Source organism: Pongo pygmaeus, chromosome 4 (genome assembly GCF_028885625.2).
Source record: "Pongo pygmaeus isolate AG05252 chromosome 4, NHGRI_mPonPyg2-v2.0_pri, whole genome shotgun sequence".
NCBI lineage: Eukaryota > Metazoa > Chordata > Mammalia > Primates > Hominidae > Pongo > Pongo pygmaeus.
Genome location: NC_072377.2, coordinates 97,653,049 through 97,675,420, shown reverse-complemented (window position 1 = coordinate 97,675,420; position 22,372 = coordinate 97,653,049). Strand labels below are relative to the sequence as shown.

Here is a 22,372-nt window from a genome sequence, read left to right as displayed (position 1 = left end):
ATTCTTTTTCAATCTAGATTTCTTCTTTTGACTTCTCTCAAATGTCATTCACTCTCCTCCCTTCAGACACATTGATGTTTTGTTGATATTTAACCGCCATCCTTTCATACATATATGCCTAAAAGAACAATATAGAAGCTATCTAGCAATTTATCACTTCCCTTGTACTGTATGTCTTCAGTAAAATTTTTCTGAAAACACCTCTCTTGTTCTCCCATTTCTGTGCCATGTCTATTTCACTTATAATCGCATTAGATCAAACCTGTGTGTAATTCTGTTTTGTATATTGCCTTTTATATTATTAACACTCAGTAAAATAGTTTAAGAATTGCAGTCTGTAGTACTGTCAGTCTGTCACCTTTCAGGCACTACTTTAAAATTCTGAAAATGTAAATGAAGTAATTAACCTGATATGAAACAGTGATACATAATTGACTTTCTAAATTAGTGAACTACTGACTCTTATATATTTGCCATTTTATAGAATTTCATATTGGCTACTTAACAAAAGATGTGATGTAACAAAAATTCTGCCTCCTACCATAATAAATACTGATGCTTATTAAACACTCTGTACTGTGCTTCCTGCGTATATTTATTTTAGAATTTTGCTGTTTGAATTATTTCATACTCATGAAATTGAGGCAATAGTTAATGATAATAGAATAGAGACTGAATCATTGACTCAACTGATGGAATGTCCTCTAAAGAAGTGCTAAGGAATAGACACATGAAAGAAAATGGAATTTTTAAAAGTAGCCTAGAGAATAATTCACCTTCACTCACACATAAACGCTTCCTCAGTGTAAATTTTTCAATGCTCTCATGCATCAGAGCTGTCAGATGTCTAAATGACGGGTTTCAGAGTTTTCCTCTTCCTGTTAGTGATCTGAAGTGCTACTCCAGTATTTTCCATTAGGGTGGATATTGATAGAGGAAACTTGTTGTATGGTGGACTGTTTATGGTTCACTAGTATATCAACTCAGAAGTGCTCTCTGTTACATGTAATGTATATACAGGTTCTCTATCTGTGAAAGGAAGATTCAGCCATATACATAGAGGTAAGTAGCTACCTTAAATTCAATCCTATCTTTTCTTCCACCCAATGTTTATATGGTTTTGTGCAGTAAGTACAATCCCCAAAAGTCCTATCTCAAATAAACCTTTCAAACCATTTATTTCTGCAGACTTTCATTGTTTCAGAAATGTGAGATGTGCCTTCATAAGAAAAATGTCTCCAGCATGTAATCCAAGTCAGATTTTAAAATCCCAACTCAAAGAATTGTCCCACATTTGTTGGTTGGGAAGTGTGCATTTAAACAGCCCTTAAAAGTTAGTTGAATAGAAGTTTCTTCAAGCAACAGTGTTCACTTGCAGGGAACAGAAGTTTCAGGTATTTAGCGTAAGTTCCTAGGTAGAAGAGCTATCTGGAGATCCTCGTTCAAATATTTTCAAACAATGTAGAAGGCCTGTGACTTATACTTATTATAATGATGTCACTTTCTCATTTACAGATGGGTGTCAACCTCTCCCAGTATCTGGCAGCTGTAATAACCCACAATTGATTAACACATCCTGTCTTAAGAACATTTAGATGGTTTTTATTGAGCTGGTCAAGAACCACCCCCCACCATATAAGCCAATCACATTAGTGCTACACCATTTCATCTTCATAAACCTGAGCTTACATTGAAGAAATGTGATCAAATGAAGATTACCCTGAATTTCTAGAGGCAAAAATTTAGAAACCTATGAGGGCGTAGAACAACTAAGATTGGAAAAGAATCAAAATCTCAAATGTCTTTAGTCCCCAAATTTATATCGCACAGTCTTTATTTTCTTTGTATCATAGGGAATAAAGGCTGAGATTTGAAAAGCCATCTTGCTACTTTTACAGTGAAACCTCTCTGTCCATACTTATCCTTCTTTCCCCTACCAACACCATCAGGTTTCAGCATATTATGCCAGATGCTAAGTAGTGATGATTGTCTACTTTATTTGAAGTTTGGGTTATTTTGCACTTAGATGCATTTAGTTTTGAAATCACAGGTATAACTTGCTTTATCTGACATATACATTTCATTTAAAATTCAGAAAATCCAATCATTCCCCACTGGATTTATAGGATGATTTTTGAAATTTGTGATTTTGATTTTTTGTTTTTTTTTTGTTGTTTTTTTTTTGCTTTTCAATAGTCTTCTGAAAGCAGACCTCACATTCTTTTAGCTCTGTGTTTTTCTCTTCATAATCCAACATTTAGTGGGTTAATATGGTGTCAGTGTGTAAGAGGTCTAAAATCTAAGATCTAAGAAAAATCTACTTGATCTCTTAGCTATTAGTGAGTCAAATCATAATGTGATCTTGAGTACGTGAATAAGACAATGGAGTGTTAGCAGGTTGGAAGGAAAATTTAGATTTGAATGTAGAGGATTCAGATGGCACATGGGGGCAGGACTAGTATGCAGCTCCCACTTGGATGGACAGAGCAGTGTGTGGAGGCTCACATCATGAATGTATGCTCCGAGAACTACCACAGGAACATACCAAGAAAGCCAAGAGAATCCACAGACCCTCTGAAGGAACTGGATCACTGCTGCAGGCTACCTGAGATGCTGAAAAACTGTGAGTCTGCCTGCCTTCTCAACAAAAAGGCTCATGGTCTGGGTCAAATTCTCAGCCCTGGTCACCGGCTGCCTAGAAATAGACTCGGTGCTGTTGTGGGGCATGGTGGGAGTGAGACTGGCCTTTAGGACTGTGGGCCGCATGGGAGCAGGGTGAGGCCTATGACTGCCAGCTTTCCCCAACTTGCCTGGCAACCTGCATGACTCAGCAGAGGTGAACATAATCCCCCTGGGAATATTCCTTCACTGGACTGGGAACCACAGCCCCACCCCCATAGCAGCCACAGCCAGCCTGCCAGAGGAGAGACTGAGCTCAGGCACACCTATCCCTACCCCAACCTGGTGGTCCTTCTCTACTCACCGTGGTAGCCAAAGACAAAGGTCATAATCTCTTGGGAGCTCTATGGCCCTGCCCACTGCCTGAGTAACCTGAATACTTAACCAGGTGTCCCTGGGACAAGTTTAGATCCTGCCTATAGAACCACAGCTGATGTGCTCTTGAAAGTGCCACCTCCTGACTGGAGACCAATCAACACAAAACCAGCACACTAAACAAAACACAACCAAGGACCCTCACAGAGTCCACTTCACTCCCTTGCTACCTCCACCGGACTAGGTGCTGGTATCCAGAGCTGCAAGACCTGAAGATGGATCACATCACAGGACTCTTTAGAGACACTCCCCAGTACCAACCAGAGCCCAGTAGACCCAGAAGAGCAAAAACAACTACAGTGCAGCTCTCGGGAAGCCCCATTCTTAGGGGAAACGGGAGAATACCACATCAAGGGAGCACCCTGTGGGACAAAAGAATCTGAATGGCAGCCCTTGAATCCCAGATTTGGACATAGTCTGTCCAAATGAGAAGGAACTGGGAAAACATCTCTGGTAATATGACAAAACATGGTTCTTTAACACCCCCAAGAGATCATACCAGCTCACCAGCAATGGATCCAAACCAAGGTGAAATCTCTGAATTACCAGAAAAAGAATTCAGAAAGTCAATTATTAAGCTAATCAAGGAGGCACCAGAGAAAGGTGAAGTTCAATTTTAAAAAATTAAACACATGATATAGGATATGAAAGGAAAGTTCTTCAGTGAAATAGATGATATAAATTAAAAACAATTACAACTTCTGGAAATCAAGGACACACTTAGAGAAATGCAAAATGCACTGGAAAGTCTCAGCAATAGAATCAAACAAGCAGAAGAAAGAACTTCAGATCTTGAAGACAAGGCTTTCGAATTAACTCAATGCATCAGAGACAGATTTGAAAGTAGGGTAAACAAACGCTATAATTTCTGTTATGGCCTGTGGTAGACACTGTGATGCACTACTCAGTTGCACCTTCAATAAAGGACTTAAGTGCCTCAGCCCTTGGGAGTGCTCTCAGCAGACATCCTTCAGCTGTCAGTCCCATCAGAGATTGCCTCAGCCACTTTGGTGCCCATACTCAAAGAACAGTGGTAGATTAAAGGCCAAGCCATCTAGACCCAACTTGGAACAACTCTGAAGGGCCATTTTGGGTTCTGAGCTCCCCAGGGGTTATGCAAGTCTGTAATGGGACCTGCATGTCACCTTAATTTCTCTTTCTGTTCATTCTTGCCTCATTCCCCTCCCTTCTTCAGATGTTGATTGTAAGGACACACCTTAATATCCTGCATGCTAAACATTGTCTTAGAGTCTTTCCTAGGGAACCCAACCTGTGATGTAAGTCGTTTCTAAATACATGAAACCAGACATTACTCTAGCTTCCTAACCATTACCTTCCCTGATCCATTTCTGTAAATAGCACTTTCATCAGTCCACAAATAATTTTTGAGCCTGTTATTTGCCAGTCATTGTGCAGGGAATGAGAATGTGGTGTTAACAAATATGGTTTTGCCCTCATGGAGCCTACATGAGGGCAAACAAATCCTTACTGGTTTTATAAGTATTTCAGAATAAAAAAATACAGGATATTATGTACAAATAGCCATGGTACAAAGATGGGATCTGGAGTTAAAAGATGTAGGCTGCCTGCAGTGACTCACACTTGTAATCCCAGGGCTTTAGGAGGCCAAGATGGGAGGATTGCCTGAGGCCAGGAGTTCAAGAGAAGCCTGGGCAACATAGTGAGCCCTTGTTTCTACCAAAAAAAAAAAAAAAAAAAAAAAAATTAGCCAGAAGTGGTGGTGTACGCCTGTAGTTTTAACCACTCAGTAGGTTGAGGCAAGAGGATCACTTGAGCCCAGGAGTTTAAAGTTACAGTAAGCTGTGATCCTACCACTGCACTTCAGCTTGGGTGACAGAGCAAGACCCTGTCTCTTAAAAATAAAAATAAAAAATCTAGCTATGCCACCACTAATTATGTGAATGTGGTATGCGTGGGTCACTTACTCTCTAGGCATCAGTTTCCTCATCCATAAAACAGGTACATAATCCCTCAGCTACCAACCGGTGTACTTAAAAAGGAATTGCTCTATCTAATGAGATAATCTATATATAAATACTCAGAATATGAAGGGTCTCTGTGGAATGTATCTTAACCTGCCTTCTTTCCTAAAATGTGAGTTCTACCCAGAGGTCAGAAATCATGCCTTCCTCTGCTTTATAGTTATAATCTATCACCTAGAATTTTTTTCATAAAGTTTTGGTAAATTTTCTCACTTTTCCGTCTAAGACTATGTCACCATTTAAATGTCTCCTTCGCTGAGCCTGCCTTAGTTTTTTGGTTTGACAATGTTTAGTCCTAACTTACACTTTTATACTGTATCTACTTCACATATATTCATTGTAATTTTCAAATCTGTGTTTTATAATATCTTGCCTACTCTGGTCAGTCATATTACATAATAAAATGTTTTAATCAAACAAGTCAACATGATGATCACTTATACTATTTTCTTATTATGCAAGTGACCCCTTTTACTTTTTCCTTACAATTAACTTGTCTCTTATATAATAGATACTAGCTGTTTTCTTGATTGGTAAAGCAAGTTTTTCAAACAGTCGCCTTCTCCTCCCCACCCCCAACCACATCATGTATTTTGTAGAGCATGTGTCTTCTTTCTCAACTCCCAGATTGTCAATCACTTAATGTTTGTTTTTGTTTTTTTTTCCTTTTCTTTTTCTCTTAAACCTATCTTACACATGCTTTTTTTGTTGTTGAGGGAGCTTGCACGTGGCAGCATGGTCTAGGCAGGAAAGGAAAAGGAAGTTATTACTGCTCTCTTCTGGCCGCCTGCAATAATAAATCATAACTTGCCTTTCCCTAACTGGTGGCTGGAGACTTATATTCATAAATGCATGTGACCCAAGAAGTTTCAGTTTACATACCCTATCCCTTGGTGTTCTTGCCTATGGAGAGCTTTTTCCTTCCTGAAATTAAACAAAGATTGCAAGAATTGAAGCTAGGGCTTCAAAGCACAGGAAAAGAGAATGTTGTCTTATCCTGTTGCTACAGTGGAGATCCAGCTGGCCATGTTTACCTAACCAGGGTGTGAGACTGCTTGTCCATCTGTAAGGGGCTCAGCACAGTGCTAAGGCTTGCTCTTAAATTTTGAACTTAGAAACCTTTTGAAATACCTCTTGTGTGTTTTCCTAGATAGTTATTTTTAGACAGTTGTATAGGTTTGGGGTATATGCTGAATTGCTAAGCATTGAACAGAAGGAAACTTTATAAGCCTTACCTGTTTACCAGGGTAGCATTCAACATCGTGTTATATATACGATGATCAAATGATTTCCCGTTCAAGCCAGAGCACTGTAACAGGGAAAGGAGACACTATTACTAATTATGCCAGTTTAATAGTCATAAGCCAAGACTGTTCTGGGCAAACTGGAATCTATAGTCATCTTATTTGTACTTAATTATTTCCTTTAAAATATTTAATCAAGCCCAAATCACTTTACAAAATCAGGGAAGTAGGGGTGGAGATGGGAGTAGAAGCTGTATGATACTTCAAAACTGGTATCCTATCAGTATGAATTTTGATGTCACTGAAGAGCACATAGGTACCACATCTAAAAGGAAGGTTACATTTTAGAAATTAGAGACAAATGTCAAGGTAATAATAATAGCTGACATTATTGATTTCTTACATGCCGTTTCTCCTTTATTCTTCAGCAGCCCTATGAAGAGACTACTGGTATTATTCTCATTCGGGTGTTCTTACAATGATTAACCAAAAATAAAAATCTAAGCACGTATAATTCTAAAGCCTATGCATACTTTTAACTATAACACTATACTGCCTTCCTCTGGACATACTCTGTATCTCTGTGATTATCTTTTTTTTAAATACAGTCAGTTACACTACCTCTATGTAGAAAACAAGGTGGTAAAGGGACTCTTTCCCCCAGCGTGGCACTGCTGAGCCATGGCTTCGTGCTTTGTTGCCAGCTCAAGCCATTCTGAAAGGGTTCACTGGTGGGAGGAAAGTAGAACTACCACAGTATTGCTTCACCAATTCTGTTTTCATTGTCAAGTGCATGTTGGTATGACTGGTCTAGTGTGCTGATGACAGGATTTTAAATACACACAATCATCAGAGCTTAGTACTTCTTAGTCATGCAGTTATAGAAGTCTTGCACCGAGTAATCAAAGGAAAAAGCAGCCCTTTGTACGTGTTTTCGTTGCAGGCCTGTGCCTTTTTTAAAGTAATATTCGTCATGAAGTGCATTTATAAACTGAACTTCTATTAGCTTCCTCTGCATGAGTGAGGATAATGCACTTTTTAAAGATTCGGAGTAGTTTACATTGCATATTTTTGTGGGATGACCTATTATAATTGTGTACTGTGTGGCATGTCCTCTGCTAATTGCTTTACAGTTTGTTCATTTAATACTCAAAATAATCCTATGACTTATGTGGATTTGTCATCTCCCATGACATTCACCTGATAAAGCTGAAGGACAGAAAAATAATTTACTCAAAGTATCATTACTAGAAGTGGCAGAGCATGGACTTGAACCCAGGGAATCTGACTCCACCGTCCTTGAATTTAACTATTGCACTTAACTTCCGAAGCTTCTACTTTCAAAACAGAAATTGTGAATGCAGATTAGAGGTGTGAACTGCAGGTAACAGGAGAGTTGAATGTCATACTCATCTGAATTTCCTGCTGGGCAGTTTGGTCTTCACATTTTATCTACTGAAGTGTGTGTATTTCGTTATAATCACTAGAGGTGCTAGTGCCTAAGATAACAGAATCAAGGTTTTAGTGTTACACCAAAGATGGTATTTGTTCTCTTAGTAGCATTCTGTTGGGATGGACTTGTCCAAAAGAATCTTCGGGAAGAATAATAAAAAGTAGTCTCTGACCTTAACAGAAAAGACTGCCAAACCCAGAGTTGACTGATAAGTCATCGTAGTACAAGGCACACTTGTAACCAGGTGGGCTTGGATAGCACAGGGCAGAGTACCATGAAATGGAGAATATGCAGGCAGAAGTATAAAGTGATAGGAGAGGTTTGTGATAAAATATTATAGTTTATTAAACCACATAAAAACTGCACTCAAGTAGAAGCACTGAATGCAGTTATGATCTGCGTAATGAAAGTATGAACAGGTACCAGCATTTTATACTTTTCAAGCCTTTGAAACAACTTAATCTGAAATTTTAACTCAAGGAGCTCTAGAGGGAGCTAATCTATTTATATACATGTATTTTTTTTTAAAGGCATCCCAAACCTCAACTGTGCTATTAACCGGAGTGATGATTCATTCATGCTCATACGGTAGTAATGATCCTTGGATTTATAAACGTACAGTAGTGTCAGATCCTAATCTGATGCAAATATGTGTTATCTGATTTTCTTTTCAGAATATTATTTCCTGTACAAGTAATTCACGTGCTGTAACCCTCACAGTACATATGTGTAACACATGTCATAATTTAAAAAGAAAGTAATGGCTTTTGCTGATAGAAGACTTTTAAATATTTTTTCAAAAACACATTTGAAACATGTGATATATCCAAACATAGCTATGGGTCTGCACGCACATATATACATCCCTACCCCAACCCACACTGGCTCTTTTAGGAATTCCCTTGGACTTTAAAATATAAGAAGTAATTATTCTGAGTGTCATGGCTGCCAGGCTACAAATACAGGAAAATGAAACTATGCATCAGCTTCTTTTAGGTTAGGGTGAAGCCAACCCAATTTAGAGTTTCTTTCTCCTTTAGGTTGGGAGATTGAATTGGGTTGGATTTACAATTCCCATAACCCGAGGCCCTGGATTAGAGATATGCCAAAGACTTCATGGCACAGCATCCCTATAACATCAACATCTCCCTGCCTTCAAAGTAAATTAAGGCATCTCTCTACCTTAATTCAGTTTAAATTAAATTAAATCATAACTCAATTTGGCAGAAGTAAAGGAATCTTTGTGTTTTCCTTTGCGGAAAGTCATTTATGGTGGAGTTCTGGAAGAAATGAAATCCAGAGAAATGCTAAAACAGTTTTTAAGCACAAAAAGGAAATTGAAGAATGCTTAGGATGACATGAAGCGTTTGAATTTGGCCAGGTATCTGTGAAGACAGTAGGCAGGTACATCATTAGAGGACCTTAGAGAAAGCATGGTGAGGTAAATTAGGTGGACAGAAAAGGTCTGCAGGATTTCTGGAGAGAAATGGTAGCAGCCCTGTGGAAGGCCTGCACTGCACGCGGAAGGGAGCAGAGGTAGCCTTGCTGCCTCCGGCCCTCCCGCACCTCCCTTTGGTCCTCTGGTCTTCATCTCACCAAATACTCCTATTATACTCAGACGAACTCACCCATCTTGTCACTGTTAGTTAATTTTTTAACTCTTACTCTGCAAGAAAAAATAATGATAAACAGGATTTCCCCCCCTCAATTTCAGCCCCATCAACAATGTTAATAGTAATATGAACTTGCATACAGATGGCATATGTTTTTAATCTGTTCAAAGTACTGTACTTGATATTTAGTAGCTTAAACTTTTGCCAGACTAGGAGCATGCCACATAGTGAAGGAAAGAACAGATTAATTATGTTTAAGCTCAAGTGAAAACACTATGAGTGGATAAATGGGTAGAATTAAGGAAACAAAACTATCAGGTAACAGGGCCACATTTTTTTTGTTAATGCTGAAATCATCAATATGATTTATAGGAATATCTAATTTTCCCTCTTACCCTAGACATTATTTATTTTAGAACTGTAATAATTTTAAAGTGCTATTGTCAGTTTCTCCTCCTGGCTGATTTCTATCTTGGCATGAATTTTAGAATTTCAACATTCCTTACTGATCTGGATCTTTTTACCATTTAAAAAAATGTCCAAGTGAATGAAATGCTGTATATATGAAAAGGGAATTAATCAAATGAGTTTATTTATGTAAGAGTGTTATGTATTACTGAGAAGTAGACCTTGTGTAATACAGATGAAAGAACATGACATATATCCAAGGTCAAGTCACAGTTATCACTTTGTGTCTGGGTGGCCTTTAACTAGTTTCTTAAACTGTCTCAGTTTACTTACCCACAAATAGGGAAAATAAACAAGTTTTGCATACATTTCCATATTATTTGAGAGTAAAATGAGAATTAATTTGTATTTTATTTTGAAATTTAGAAACTGCTATTCAGATTAAAATAAATATTATACACAGACAAAAGCAATATTTTAATTGTAACTTTACAATGTATAGCCTATTAAGCCATGGAACTTTAGGATGTTGATGTCCGAGGTATTAAAATTTGTCATCACTTCTATCCAACTCTTGATACCACACTGAAGATATTATAGCAAAAATGGTATGGATGTTGACCTTAAGTGTAATTATTCAAAGGGATCTCTTACTGGATATTTTGTAATTCAAGAATATATGGAGACATTTAGATCACATGGTCTTATCTTTTTTACAGACTAAGATTCCTTTGAGAATCTCAAAGTTAAAGATCTTCTCCTCAGAAAAATATTCATATGCCCATATAGAAAGCATTTTACAAGGAATTTCAAGTTGTTTAATATCAGCGGATCCTAATTAAATACTGCCATGTCCACCTTAGATTGTTATATAGAAGGACTTTGATGATATGGCTTTCCTCCCTTTCAGAGAGAGTTTTCCAGACGATTATGGTCTTCTGTTATAGACCATATTATAGAAGGTATTTTCCTGCCCAGCTATGCTTCTACTCATTCCTTGCTTTGGCTATATTTCATCTAAGGTCTGTCTGTTAAGCAAACCCGATTCTGTCTCCCTGCACCATTGCCTGTCTCCAGTATTTTTCATCAGTGCTCATTCACAGTGGAAGAAGTAAGGGGGGACTGTGACTCAGACTAATAAATGCAAGAAGCAGAGGGTCTGGACAGAAATGGCAGTTGCAAGTAGTTCCAGGACTACTAAATTAGGCTGCAGCAAGGCTGGAACAGAGGTAAATAGTCCAAAAAGTTAGACTGTTAACATATTCACTTATTCACAATTCTACTAATCCTAAACAGTCAAATATTGGAAATTCTTTGCTACTGGGTTAATTTGTAAACCGCTCTTCATTAAGATCTTCTGGAATTTGGCCATTCCTCACCTGTAATAATAAAATACGAAAGTGATTTTTAAAGTGTAAAATGCTATAACAGTGTAAGAGAGTATCATATTGGATTATAATGTGACAGTGTGATGTGACGATAAATTGCGTGTTATCACTTCCACTGTATGAAACGTCAGCCAGAAAGACAGACTACAGATATTTTCCTCTAGTAGTCCCTCTAACAACTCTGTATTTTTCCAGCTTGTAGAATTTTAATCCCCAGGTTTTCTACTTTAACACTAACTCCTCACCAATTCATTACTTCATTGTATCTCATTTCACAAATGGCTCTCAAGATTTAGTGTCTTCAGATGCTGTCTTAAATAAATCTGCATATGTTAACAACAACCACAACAAAATCCGGGTCAAATATTTTAAAACGCAAACATATCCTTAGAATACCAGAAAGGCATGTTCTTATTTTGTACTTCAGCAACAATTTGTCTAGATCTCTAAAAGTGTTACCATTTGGAAAATGAGAATAAGGACATATAATTTCTTCATAAGCCAGATGGATTCACTATTGTGGAATTTGGGGTTTTATCATCTAATGTTGGTTTAAACTTTTATATGCTAGTGCCAATGTGATCCAATGATAATCTATTTGTAAAATAAAATCTAGAAGAAGGTAGCATACTACTTAATAATTCATGTGAAGTATTAGAGTATTTTATGCTTTTAAAAGTATTATTGGTGTTGCAAGATAAATTTTTGCAGCAATATTATGATGTTGGTAACCAATATTGATTTTAAGATTTTCATATTATATAAGCAGAAAACACAGGGCACAAAGACTTGAGGTGCAGAAATGTTGCTGAGGCAACATTAACAGTGAGTTGGGTTCCCATTAGGTAGTATTCATTGAGACAGCATATACATATGCTGGACTTAAAAAAAATTAAAAGAGAGACATTTTAAATTCAGAATGCCAACAGACATCCTTTGGTATCATAAGCATGGTGTGCAGTGTTCTTTCTCTGTATGAGCTTTCATCGCCATTCAGGATTCTCCTTTTTGAAGTGCACCATTATATTTTTGATAGACAATTCATAGAAATTAACAGCAAATGATAAAGAAATTGTTTTTTTCAGTAAAAGAATTTAGAGGGAGAAAAGACATTTGAAGCAAAAAAAAGAACATTATTATGAAATGCAAGGTTACTATTTATGATATTTTAACTGTAATTTTTAAAGCTTTCTTACATTTATTACACCAAATTAGGGCCACTAGTGTAGTAGATTAAAACCTTTTTTCAGTTCTTTTGATGTAGAAATTTTAGCTTTTAATTTCTTTATCTGGCAGACCACTGATGAATTCATCGCTATCTCCAAGCCAAGCAAATCTTTTTTTGTTATTTTAGAAGCTATTTTGTTTTGTAGAAATAGCATTCTATAGGAAGAAGTTATTATAAAATATAATAGTTTGCCAACATAAAGAAATATGCTAGAAAGCAAAATTAATACGCTTTGAATGAAAAATATCTTTTTGGGCATTTAAGACACCAAGGAATTACAAGGCCACGGTGAAGAGCAGGCTAGTTAAATTGGAAAAGTCAAAGCAAGGTATCTTTCTTTACTGATGTGCCATCTACTGAAAATTAGTAGAAGTTAGTCCTAAGTAGCTAACAGTGAACCCCGGGTACTAACTTCCCTGAAGCACTGAAATAGGAAGCGGTGGAAAAAACTTGTAAAAGAAACCCTCAGGGATTCCCCTGTGATCCCTTTAATCCTCGAATTGTCAAACCACATGGAAAATAATAGAGCTGCGTAGTTCTAAGACTTAAGTGGTATTATCTTTTTAAAGGAAAATATTAGGTCTTTTCACATCTCTGTACGAGAATAGGGTATGTGTTCAATGCAAAAAAGAGTAACTTTGAATCAGAGATGCATATTGCGGTTTCATTTTTAATATAATATTATTGTTATCTCTGACTAAGCAGGCTGCACCCAGTAGGAAAAACAATTATAGCCAATATTTTATTTTCCTTTTTTAAAACAGATGATTCAACGAGAAGCAGATGTAAAAAATAAGGTAACTGCTGTGGCATTGACAGACTCTGTTCACAATGTGTGGCATCAAGAAGCTGGCAAAACGATTCGAGAATGGATGAGAGAGGTGAGACTTGGTTTTTTTTTAGTGCTGAGATGAATGGGTGTGAGCCTTTATATCTTGAGCCCCCACCAACCTGTAACACCTCCCATCCTCAAACTCCCTTTCTAGAGGCAGAACATTGAGGGAAATAGAAAAAGCTAGACATGCTTAAAATAATAATAGAAAACCCATGTGAAGACCTAATATTTTTGAAAGCTCCCCTCCCTTCTTTTTGGTTTTCTGTAGAACACTATATGTGTATAGTGTTCAAGCTACGGCAGGAACTTTGGCTGAAAAAGGTCATGGAGTTAGGAGATTCTTATTCCCTGTTGCTTAATTTTTCCACCAGTTATTTAGCATTGGTGCTGTTTAGTTACAAGAAAGATGCATAAGGTACACTTAGTCTCCTTTTCTTCTTGAAAAGGCAGTCAGTATGTGCCACTCTTAAATGGATTGGCTGACTGCATCCAGTAGAGGGAAGAGAAGAAAAAAGCTGAAATACTCTTACTCCAGACCCTTGAGCTAGGAGAAACCCAGGGGCTAGCCATGGTTCAGCCTCAGGCTAAGAAAGCTTCTTTTCACACTTCCTAAGGGCTGGTGAACCTGAAAACTAACAAGGATTCATTGAATATGCTCCCATTATTATTATTTTTTAACTTTCAGCCTGTTATATTTTTTATTCCTATGACAGGTATCCAGCTGAAATTTTCTTTTATTTTTATTTATCTTTCTGATATTATAAGCAGTTGGCATCAGCCACCCCGTGCCATAGTAATTGTTTAATCAAATCATTTACTTATATAGTATGTATGAGCTGATTGACCTTCCTGGTTTTCTTCCAGTTTTTCTTAATAGAATACCTAGTGGCTCTTCAGCTGACACCAGAGGACTGTGTGGTGGGTAAATTCTACCAGCCTTCATGGTACACTGTAAGGACCACAGAGTTAATGTTTGAAGAGATAGAAAAATCAGGCTATATAATTTCATAGGAGCATTATATTATCACCAGTTTGTTATCACTTGTTTTTTCTGCATTAGAAAAAGTACTTTCCTCATGCAAAAGTCTAAAATATTTTTATTCCAGTCCTCCTAATACTATAAACATATAAAGATGGGTTTTTTAAATCTTTTCTAACATGTAGGTGTTTGATGACCACATAGAAAGCTCCTAGCATTATATAAATAGTAAGGTTAATAAATGAGCTGTTAGTAACTTTTCCCCGCACACATAACTAGTATGGAATTTGATACTTAGCTCAAACTAAAAACTTCCTTGCTCATGAGTTTTTCATTCCAGATGACAAATATAACAAAATTTATTTAGGTTTACTTTTTAAGTATTTCTAACTAAGGCTGGATTAGGTGTTCCTTTCAAAAATCAGAATATATTCATCTGTGTAGCTTCCATCTAACTGACTAGATAGTAGTTGAATTCATCATAATTTAATCAAGCCTGCCATTAATTTCTTTGCAAGCATAGCTTTTGTAAAATTCATAAAATTTTATAAATGCCCTAGTTCTTGGATAGTTCTTTCAGTTCCCTCAATTAAGCCTTAGGGAAGCAATTTGAAGAGTTTTGTATTTTGACCTATCAAAATTGAAATCCCAGCTCAATCACTTATATAACTTTGTAGTTTTAAGCAAGTTATTTTCTCTCTTTGAGATTCAATTTTCTCATCTGTAAACTATAATACCTACCTTGCAAACATGTTGGAAAATAACATATGTAAAGAAATAGCACAGTTCTTGGCACTTTAAAAAAGTTCGGTAAGTTATAGCTGTCATTGTTGTTACAGTCTCACTCCCAAATAATATAAAACACATAAACTGTATTCATCTTTTGTTTTTATGAATGGTTTGCCTATTCAAAATATCTTACAAAAGGAAAACGGGGTGACATACTGGAAGTAATTCAGAACAAGCATATGGGAGAACTAAATTTTGGTAATGACTCTGGCTAGGTAAATCAATAATTAAGAATCTAGCATGTACCAGCTAGTTTGCTAAGATTTATAATCTTGGAAAAGCCACTCCATCTTTTTGGGTCTGTTTCATAATTGAATTGGAGACAATAATTCCTATTCCATCTACTTCATGAAATATTGTGAGAACCAAAGGTGATAATCAAGGATGAAAGCTCTTTGAAAAGCAAATGGTACTATATAAAGAAATGAGATGTGTTATTATTGAAAACACTATAATATCTCATAGATTTAAATTATTAGATCATTCCTGATGGAGGTTTGAAATTACCCCTATTCAGTGATCTTCTCCAAAACGAGAACAAAAAGAGAGACTGTAAAAGCATATGACAGGTATCCTTGTAGGAACCCACCTAAATGTGTGACCTCCTATAGAGAAGATTACAGTGTGGTTTGGCAAGATAAGAGTCCAGTGTTTCCAAACTCTCAGGATGAAAATTCCTCCCCTTTTCTTTCTCCTTTCTTATTTCCTATCCCCTCTGCAAGACTCCTTGAAATAACGAAGAGAAACAAACCTGGATTACAGGAAAGGGCTGTTGTCTTAAGCATGAGTGTTGGAAAGTTTTTTGTTTTGTAAGTATGTTTAAGTATGTTTAAATTAATGTGATACATATAAGTGGCCAACAAATATATGAAAAAATGCTTGACATCACTAATCATCAGAGAAATGCAAATTAAAACCAAAATGAGATACCATCTCACACCAATCAGAATGGCTACTATTTTAAAAAAAAAAACAACAGATGTTGGCAAGGAAAAGGGGATTCATATACACTGTTGGTGGGAATGCAAATTAGTACAGCCTCTGTGGAAAACAGTATGGAGATTTCTCAAAGAGCTAAAGATAGAAGTACTATTTGATCCAGCAGTGTCACTACTGGGTATCTACCCAAAGCAAAATATGTCATTTTACCAAAAAGACATCTATACTGGTATGTTTATCACAGTGCTATTCATGATAGCAAAGTCTTGGAATCAACCTAAGCATCCATCAAAGGATGACTGGATAAAGAAAATGTGGTACATATCTAAATATATGTATATAGATATATATACTATGGAATACTACTCAGCCATAAAAATGAATGAAATTATATCTTACAGCAACATGGATGGAACTGGAGGCCATTATCTTAACTGAAATCACTCAGAAACAGAAAGTCAAATACCACATGTTCTCACTTCTAAGTGGGAGCTAAACTATGGGTACATATGGACATACAAAGTAGAATAATAGACATTGGAGACTCCAAAAGTGGAAGGTGGAAGATGAAGGATGAGAACTTACCTATTGGGTACGATGTACACTATGTGGGTGACAGTTACACTAAAAGCCCAGACTTTACTACTATGCAGTATATCCATGTAATAAAAATGCACTTGAAACCCCTAAATCTATAAAAATAAGAAAGGATGTGATAAAGTTACTGATGTTATGTATCCATTTTATAAAAAGCTAATTTTTAAACCTACCAATTTAGCACACAGAACAAAGGTTAAGCAATATATTATTGTATTACTTGTGTAATTTCTAAATATTAGTAACAGTTTCCTTTAAAGAAAGAAGGTCAGGCCAGGCGCGGTGGCTCACGCCTGTAATCCCAACACGTTGGGAGCCCAAGGCAGGTGGATCATCTGAGGTCAAGGGTTCAATCCAGCCTGGACAACATGGTGAAACCTCATCTCTACTGAAAATACAAAAATTAGCCAGGCGTGGTGGCAGGCGCCCATAATCCCAGCTACTCAAGAGGCTGAGGCAGGAGAATCACTTGAACTCAGGAGGTGGAGGCTGCAGTGAGCTGAGATCATGCCATTGCACTCCTGCCTGGCCAACAGAGCAAAAGCTCCAAAAGAAAGAAAGAAAGAGAGAAAGAGAGAAAGAAAGGGAGGGGAGGAGAGGGGAGGAGATGGGAGAAAGAGAGAGAGAGAGAAAGAGAAAGAAAGGTCAAAGAATAGTATACTTTGAGCAATTACTCCAAGTGAAACCTATCCTGAACTAAAAGACCACGCATAGATGCTAAGCCAGCCTCTTGAGGAGAGGTAAAAGGTAAATGAAGGCAGCTCCTGAAGTACTTCTTACTTCAAACCCCAGGACTGTCTAGGCTGAGTGGGCAAATGTTTCCCAACATACTCCTGGCCTCTGAGATTCTCCAGCCACACCAGATGTGCAGCTCTACGTAATAGTTGTGAACCCTTCCTATCACCATTCAACTCTGAGTGTAGGGCTTTAGAAACTTGACCTAGAGAACCATAGTTGTATTTGTCCGAGGACACAAAACCTTTCACATTAAAAATCAACCTTTAAAGCAATGGTGATTTACAACTCAGACAAATGCAATAAAAATGAATAAAAATCAAGCCTCAACCAAGGTAGTAAGCATCTCCAAATACCTCCAAACACCTTGCACAGGAATAGCTACTACCTGCTTTTCTCTTTAAATATAATATACTAAATTGTAATGTTTTTATTTAAAAAAAATTATTTCAAACCTACTCTGAAATATTGTTGACCCTTGGTTCAAATGTCAAAGGGAATCACTCAGCACTGGGGCCTGTAGGCATTTCTAATCCATATCAGTAGCTCCCCAAATTTTGGATATTACAAAAAGGAAAATTTACAACCACAAAAATCTATAGGATCATCATTTTAGGGTAAAAAAATGTTTAAACTGAAAACACTTAGCTTTAAGAAATACTTTCTACATTGCCTATTTTTCTTTTTCCTTCAGACCCAGAGAAACATTAGTCATGCGGTCCGTCCCTATCTGCCCGCCCTGGCCAAGGACTTCTTTCTCTATGCTTGTTTGTTGGGACTAGGGGAGGCTGCATCTGAGACTCAAACATGGCTCTATTGGTACCTTGAGTTCAACATACCTTGTTGCCTATTCAGGGGACCTGAGAATAAATCTCAGGGGCTGCTAACCCTCTCCAGCATGTTTTGAATTTAGATAGGGCTTTCCTAGTGGGCTGCCTGCATCACTACTCGGAACACTTTGCTAGTGTTCATCTCAACTAAAAATTGGGATGGGGACAAACGGGATGAAAAAAGGGATACATGAGTATTAGAAAAGCACCAAAAACACTTGACTTCTAAACTATAGTAACACATTTCAGAATAGGGAGTTAGATTTGATAAAATAAAATTTCAGACAGATTGAATTTAGATATAATAGCTGCATGTCTTTCTTTGCATATGTTTATTTTATCTCATTATACTCTATCATATAGCAAACATTTAACTTGTTTTGCCCTTTTTTCTATATACTTTTTGGGGTAAAAATGCCACATTCCCCTGCACACACACACACACAAATGCCACATTCCCCTGCACACAACATACGCGCACACACACACACACACACACTGAAATGACCATATCAAATCTGTATAGTTCTGCACAGATACTTTGTCATTGCAGAGAACTTTTGGACATACTCACTTTAATTACAGGGTGTTAAACTTCTGTCCAGTTTTTATGAGAGATCAAAGCCTTAAACATGTGGCTAGATAAAAACTGAAATTTCACAAACATAAAATGTTAACTTATATTTTGCTTTAAGTGTTTGAATTAAAGGTGAGCTGAGCAAACTGGACAAAAGTTCATTTTGTTCAGCTTTTTAAAGTAACAATTTAGAAAATGATTAATCGTCTGCATACTGTAATGTGCCATCACTTATATTAATACTAGAAAATCCTATAAGACATAGTTTTACATATGTGAAGTGTAGGTGAGCAGTAGGAAGACCGACATATCACCTGGTTAATAGCTGACTTTCATCAGATTTGGAGATACTAGTTGGATGAATAATAATTAAAATACATACAGTACCTAATCGCTGCCTGTCTGTCGGTAGTGCTAATTGCTGTCATTGAAAAGACTGAATTGTTTAAAAAAAAGAGAGAGAAAGAGAAAGTCATTCTTCATTGAAGCTATCTCCCTGTATCATTGGGAGCCTATTTTTAGTACCTATAGAAGTCATGATTTTTGAATTTATTAGGGGCTGTGATGAATGATAAAACAAATCATCCATTTACATATCTTGACACTGCTTTGGAGAATACTTATTTCTTACAAGCAAGTGTCACATTGTATATAAAAGCTGGCTAATTGTGTGCTAATCTTCTGCATTATCTAGAACTCTCTGATGTGGTGTTCTATCAATGGTAATATTAATTTTACTTATTTCAAATGTATGAAATATCTTCTAAAACCCTATTTCTTTTATAGTTTCTACTCTTACATTGTGTAATTTTGCATTCAACTGCTAATTAAGATTAGGAGAGCACATTATAGAATATGTATCCATTTTAAACCATCAAGCTTTTGTAATGCATGAAAAATACTAATATTTTATCCATTTTAAATGTAAAAAGAGAGAAAGCATTTAAGAACATTACTAGATGTTATGTTTGTTTTCATGTTTTTTTCCTACACAGTTCAATAGTTTCATTGATCTACTGTTTCTTACAAAAATCTGCCATGCTTTGTGAACTTCACTTTCTAATCTCATACAGCAACCCTTCCTTTATGTTATTCCTGCTCTCCCTGGTCCCAGAACAGTAGGGTTGCCTTGACAAATCTATTCAAAAGCCATTCCTCGGCCTTTATTGGTGAGGACTGGGGCCTTTGAAATTCTCTCCTCACTGCAACACAGCTGACATCTTCTTCCAGACAGAATGAATTAAGGAAATACAATAAGACACTTGATCTACCAGTCAAGGATCTTTCCACAGTGAGGATGGATTCCATGGTGCACAACCAGGGAAGCAAGCATCTAAAAATACACAATACATGCTTGTTTACCAGAATAGCAATCAGCGATTTTTGCAAAATGATTGATGGGATGATTTCTTAAAAAAAAAAAATCTGTCTGGAAATTCATTGTGTGTGTGAGAGTGTGTATGTGTGTGTGAGGGAGTCCGTGTGTGTGTGTGTGTTGAGAAATTTTTTAAAAACCATATGATGATAATCACATATTTTTAGCCAGACTTCAAATACAGACTTAAAATGTATAAAAGGAATATAGATTATTTTATTTATCTGAATTGTAAATCGTTACCTTACATCGTTACTATTAAAAATTACCTAATTTTTAATATTGGAGGCTTTGTGTCCATAGACACACAGCTACAACTCACCAGATGGTGATTCTTTACAACTATTTTGACACAGCCTTAGTTAAAGCAGGTCAAAGTAAAAATTTAAAAACAGTATTTTATATGGGTCAGATTTTGAGGAGTAAATACAAAATTCATTTTTTGTGGTATTACACAAAGAATATAGTTTAAAAATTGGCTATTCTTTCTTGAATGTTCACATTAATATTTATTTTAATCTAAAAGTTAGAAATGGATACTTTTTTATTTTCCCTTAATTATAATACCTTTATTTGTTTCCTCTTGGCCATCTAAACTTCACTTGGAAATATATTGCATCATGGTTCATGGAAGGTTACATGTCATCTATTTTATTTATTTATTTTTTGAGACGGGGTCTCCCTCTGTCACCCAGGCTAGAGTGCAATGGCACGCTCTCAGCTCACTGCAACCTCTGCCTCCTGGGTTCAATCCATTCTTCTGCCTCAGCCTCCCAAGTAACTGGGACTGCAGGCATGCACCACCACGCCAGGCTAATTTTAGTATTTTTAGTAGAGAAGGAGTTTCACCATGTTGGCCACGCTGGTCTCGAACTCCTGACCTCAAGTGATCTGCCCGCCTTGGCCTCCCAAAGTGCTGGGATTACAGGTGCGAGCCACTGCACCCTGCCCTTACATGTCATCTTAATATCAGCACAGATGATTTGCTGAATTGTAAAACGAACAAACAAAAAGACCTTTTTCAGAGTCATGTTAATTATGAATAATTACCGACTGTTTACATAAGAAAAAAATGTTAAGTGTATGGAAAATAAACTGAATACACTCTAGTGGTTGATTTTATAGGATAAATTAATCTCTTCCTAAAAATTCCGCCTTGGCTTAAATTGTATTTCAACAATATTGTCTCTATTACATTGCAGAACTGTTGTAATTGGGTCTCTAGCTCAGAACCATTAGACACATCAGTGGAGTCCATGCTACCTGATTGCCCCCGGGTCTCAGCAGGTATGTGTTTGATGAGAGATACATGATTGCTGTTGTTTTTCAGGGTGAAAAATATGCTAGTGAAATGTAGAATTCTGTTTTGTGAATTAGTTTGTTTTTATCTTTGAGTTGTTGGATGAATTATTGGTAATGTTATGCATGGGTAGAATCCACTATCACATATTTGTTAAGTAGCTTAAAATGCTTACCAACAAACTCAGTAAGATGAATAGGTGAAACAATTCAAGAGTAGTATAGACAACTGCTGTTGAAGCTTAGAGAGATAAGACATACATACATGAATACCTGAACAACAAGGATTGGGCAGACATACAAGATCTTTCATAGGATATGTGTCTCTGAGTTCCAACTCAATGATATGACAGGCAGTCAAGGATGTTGTGTGTCCTAGAGACCTTAGAAAAAAATATTTCATGCAAAGATTTTAGTTGGTTCTTGTGTTAGATAGACTCTGGACTGTGGGAAAACATGCAAGGTGGCATCCTGTGCAAAGGAGACAGAGCAATTTAAGGAGCGACAGCAGGTATGGATCTGAAGATGTTCACAGGGAACAAAGGCAAGACTGGACTGCCTATTGAAAGGGAAGAGGTGAAGAGATGAGCTAGGAGCAGTTGGGCTCTAGGAAGTTTAAGGATAGCACTGATTTCCAGCCTAAAGGCTTTGTATTTGAGTCACTAGGTGAGAAGAGAGAGTGACATTTGTTGGCTTTCTGGTTTTGACTTTCACGGTTCTCAGCCAAGTGAGCAGTGGCATCTCGTTATAACTGATAGCAGAAATAGGTTTGCTCTGGCCATGGGTGCTGGAGAATGGGTAAAAGTTTGGAACACAAACTACTTTATGTTAACAATCATAAGTGATAGCTAATCACTGAGTACTTAAAGTTGAAAATATGTGTACATATTTGAAGAAAATAATTTGGAGAATAGTTCAGATTCTAGGTATAGAACTATTGTTATAATTAAACGTCACTATCATTAATACCTAAACTTCAACTGAGCTTCACTGTCATTATAGCTGAATTTTATAAGTCTATAAGCC

The 22,372-nt window shown here is 36.7% G+C and overlaps 1 protein-coding gene across 13 annotated transcripts in view; it reads left to right on the top strand.

Annotated features, from left to right (window-relative positions):
• ARB2A (ARB2 cotranscriptional regulator A) overlaps positions 1–22,372 on the top strand; it is a 500,239-nt gene that overhangs the window by 310,731 nt on the left and 167,136 nt on the right. For all 13 annotated transcript variants that reach the window (XM_054489438.2, XM_063665013.1, XM_063665003.1 and 10 more), the window contains 2 exons: positions 13,156–13,272; positions 21,250–21,334. In XM_054489438.2, the coding sequence (XP_054345413.1) occupies positions 13,156–13,272; positions 21,250–21,334 (202 nt within the window). The remainder of the gene's footprint in view (positions 1–13,155; positions 13,273–21,249; positions 21,335–22,372) is intronic.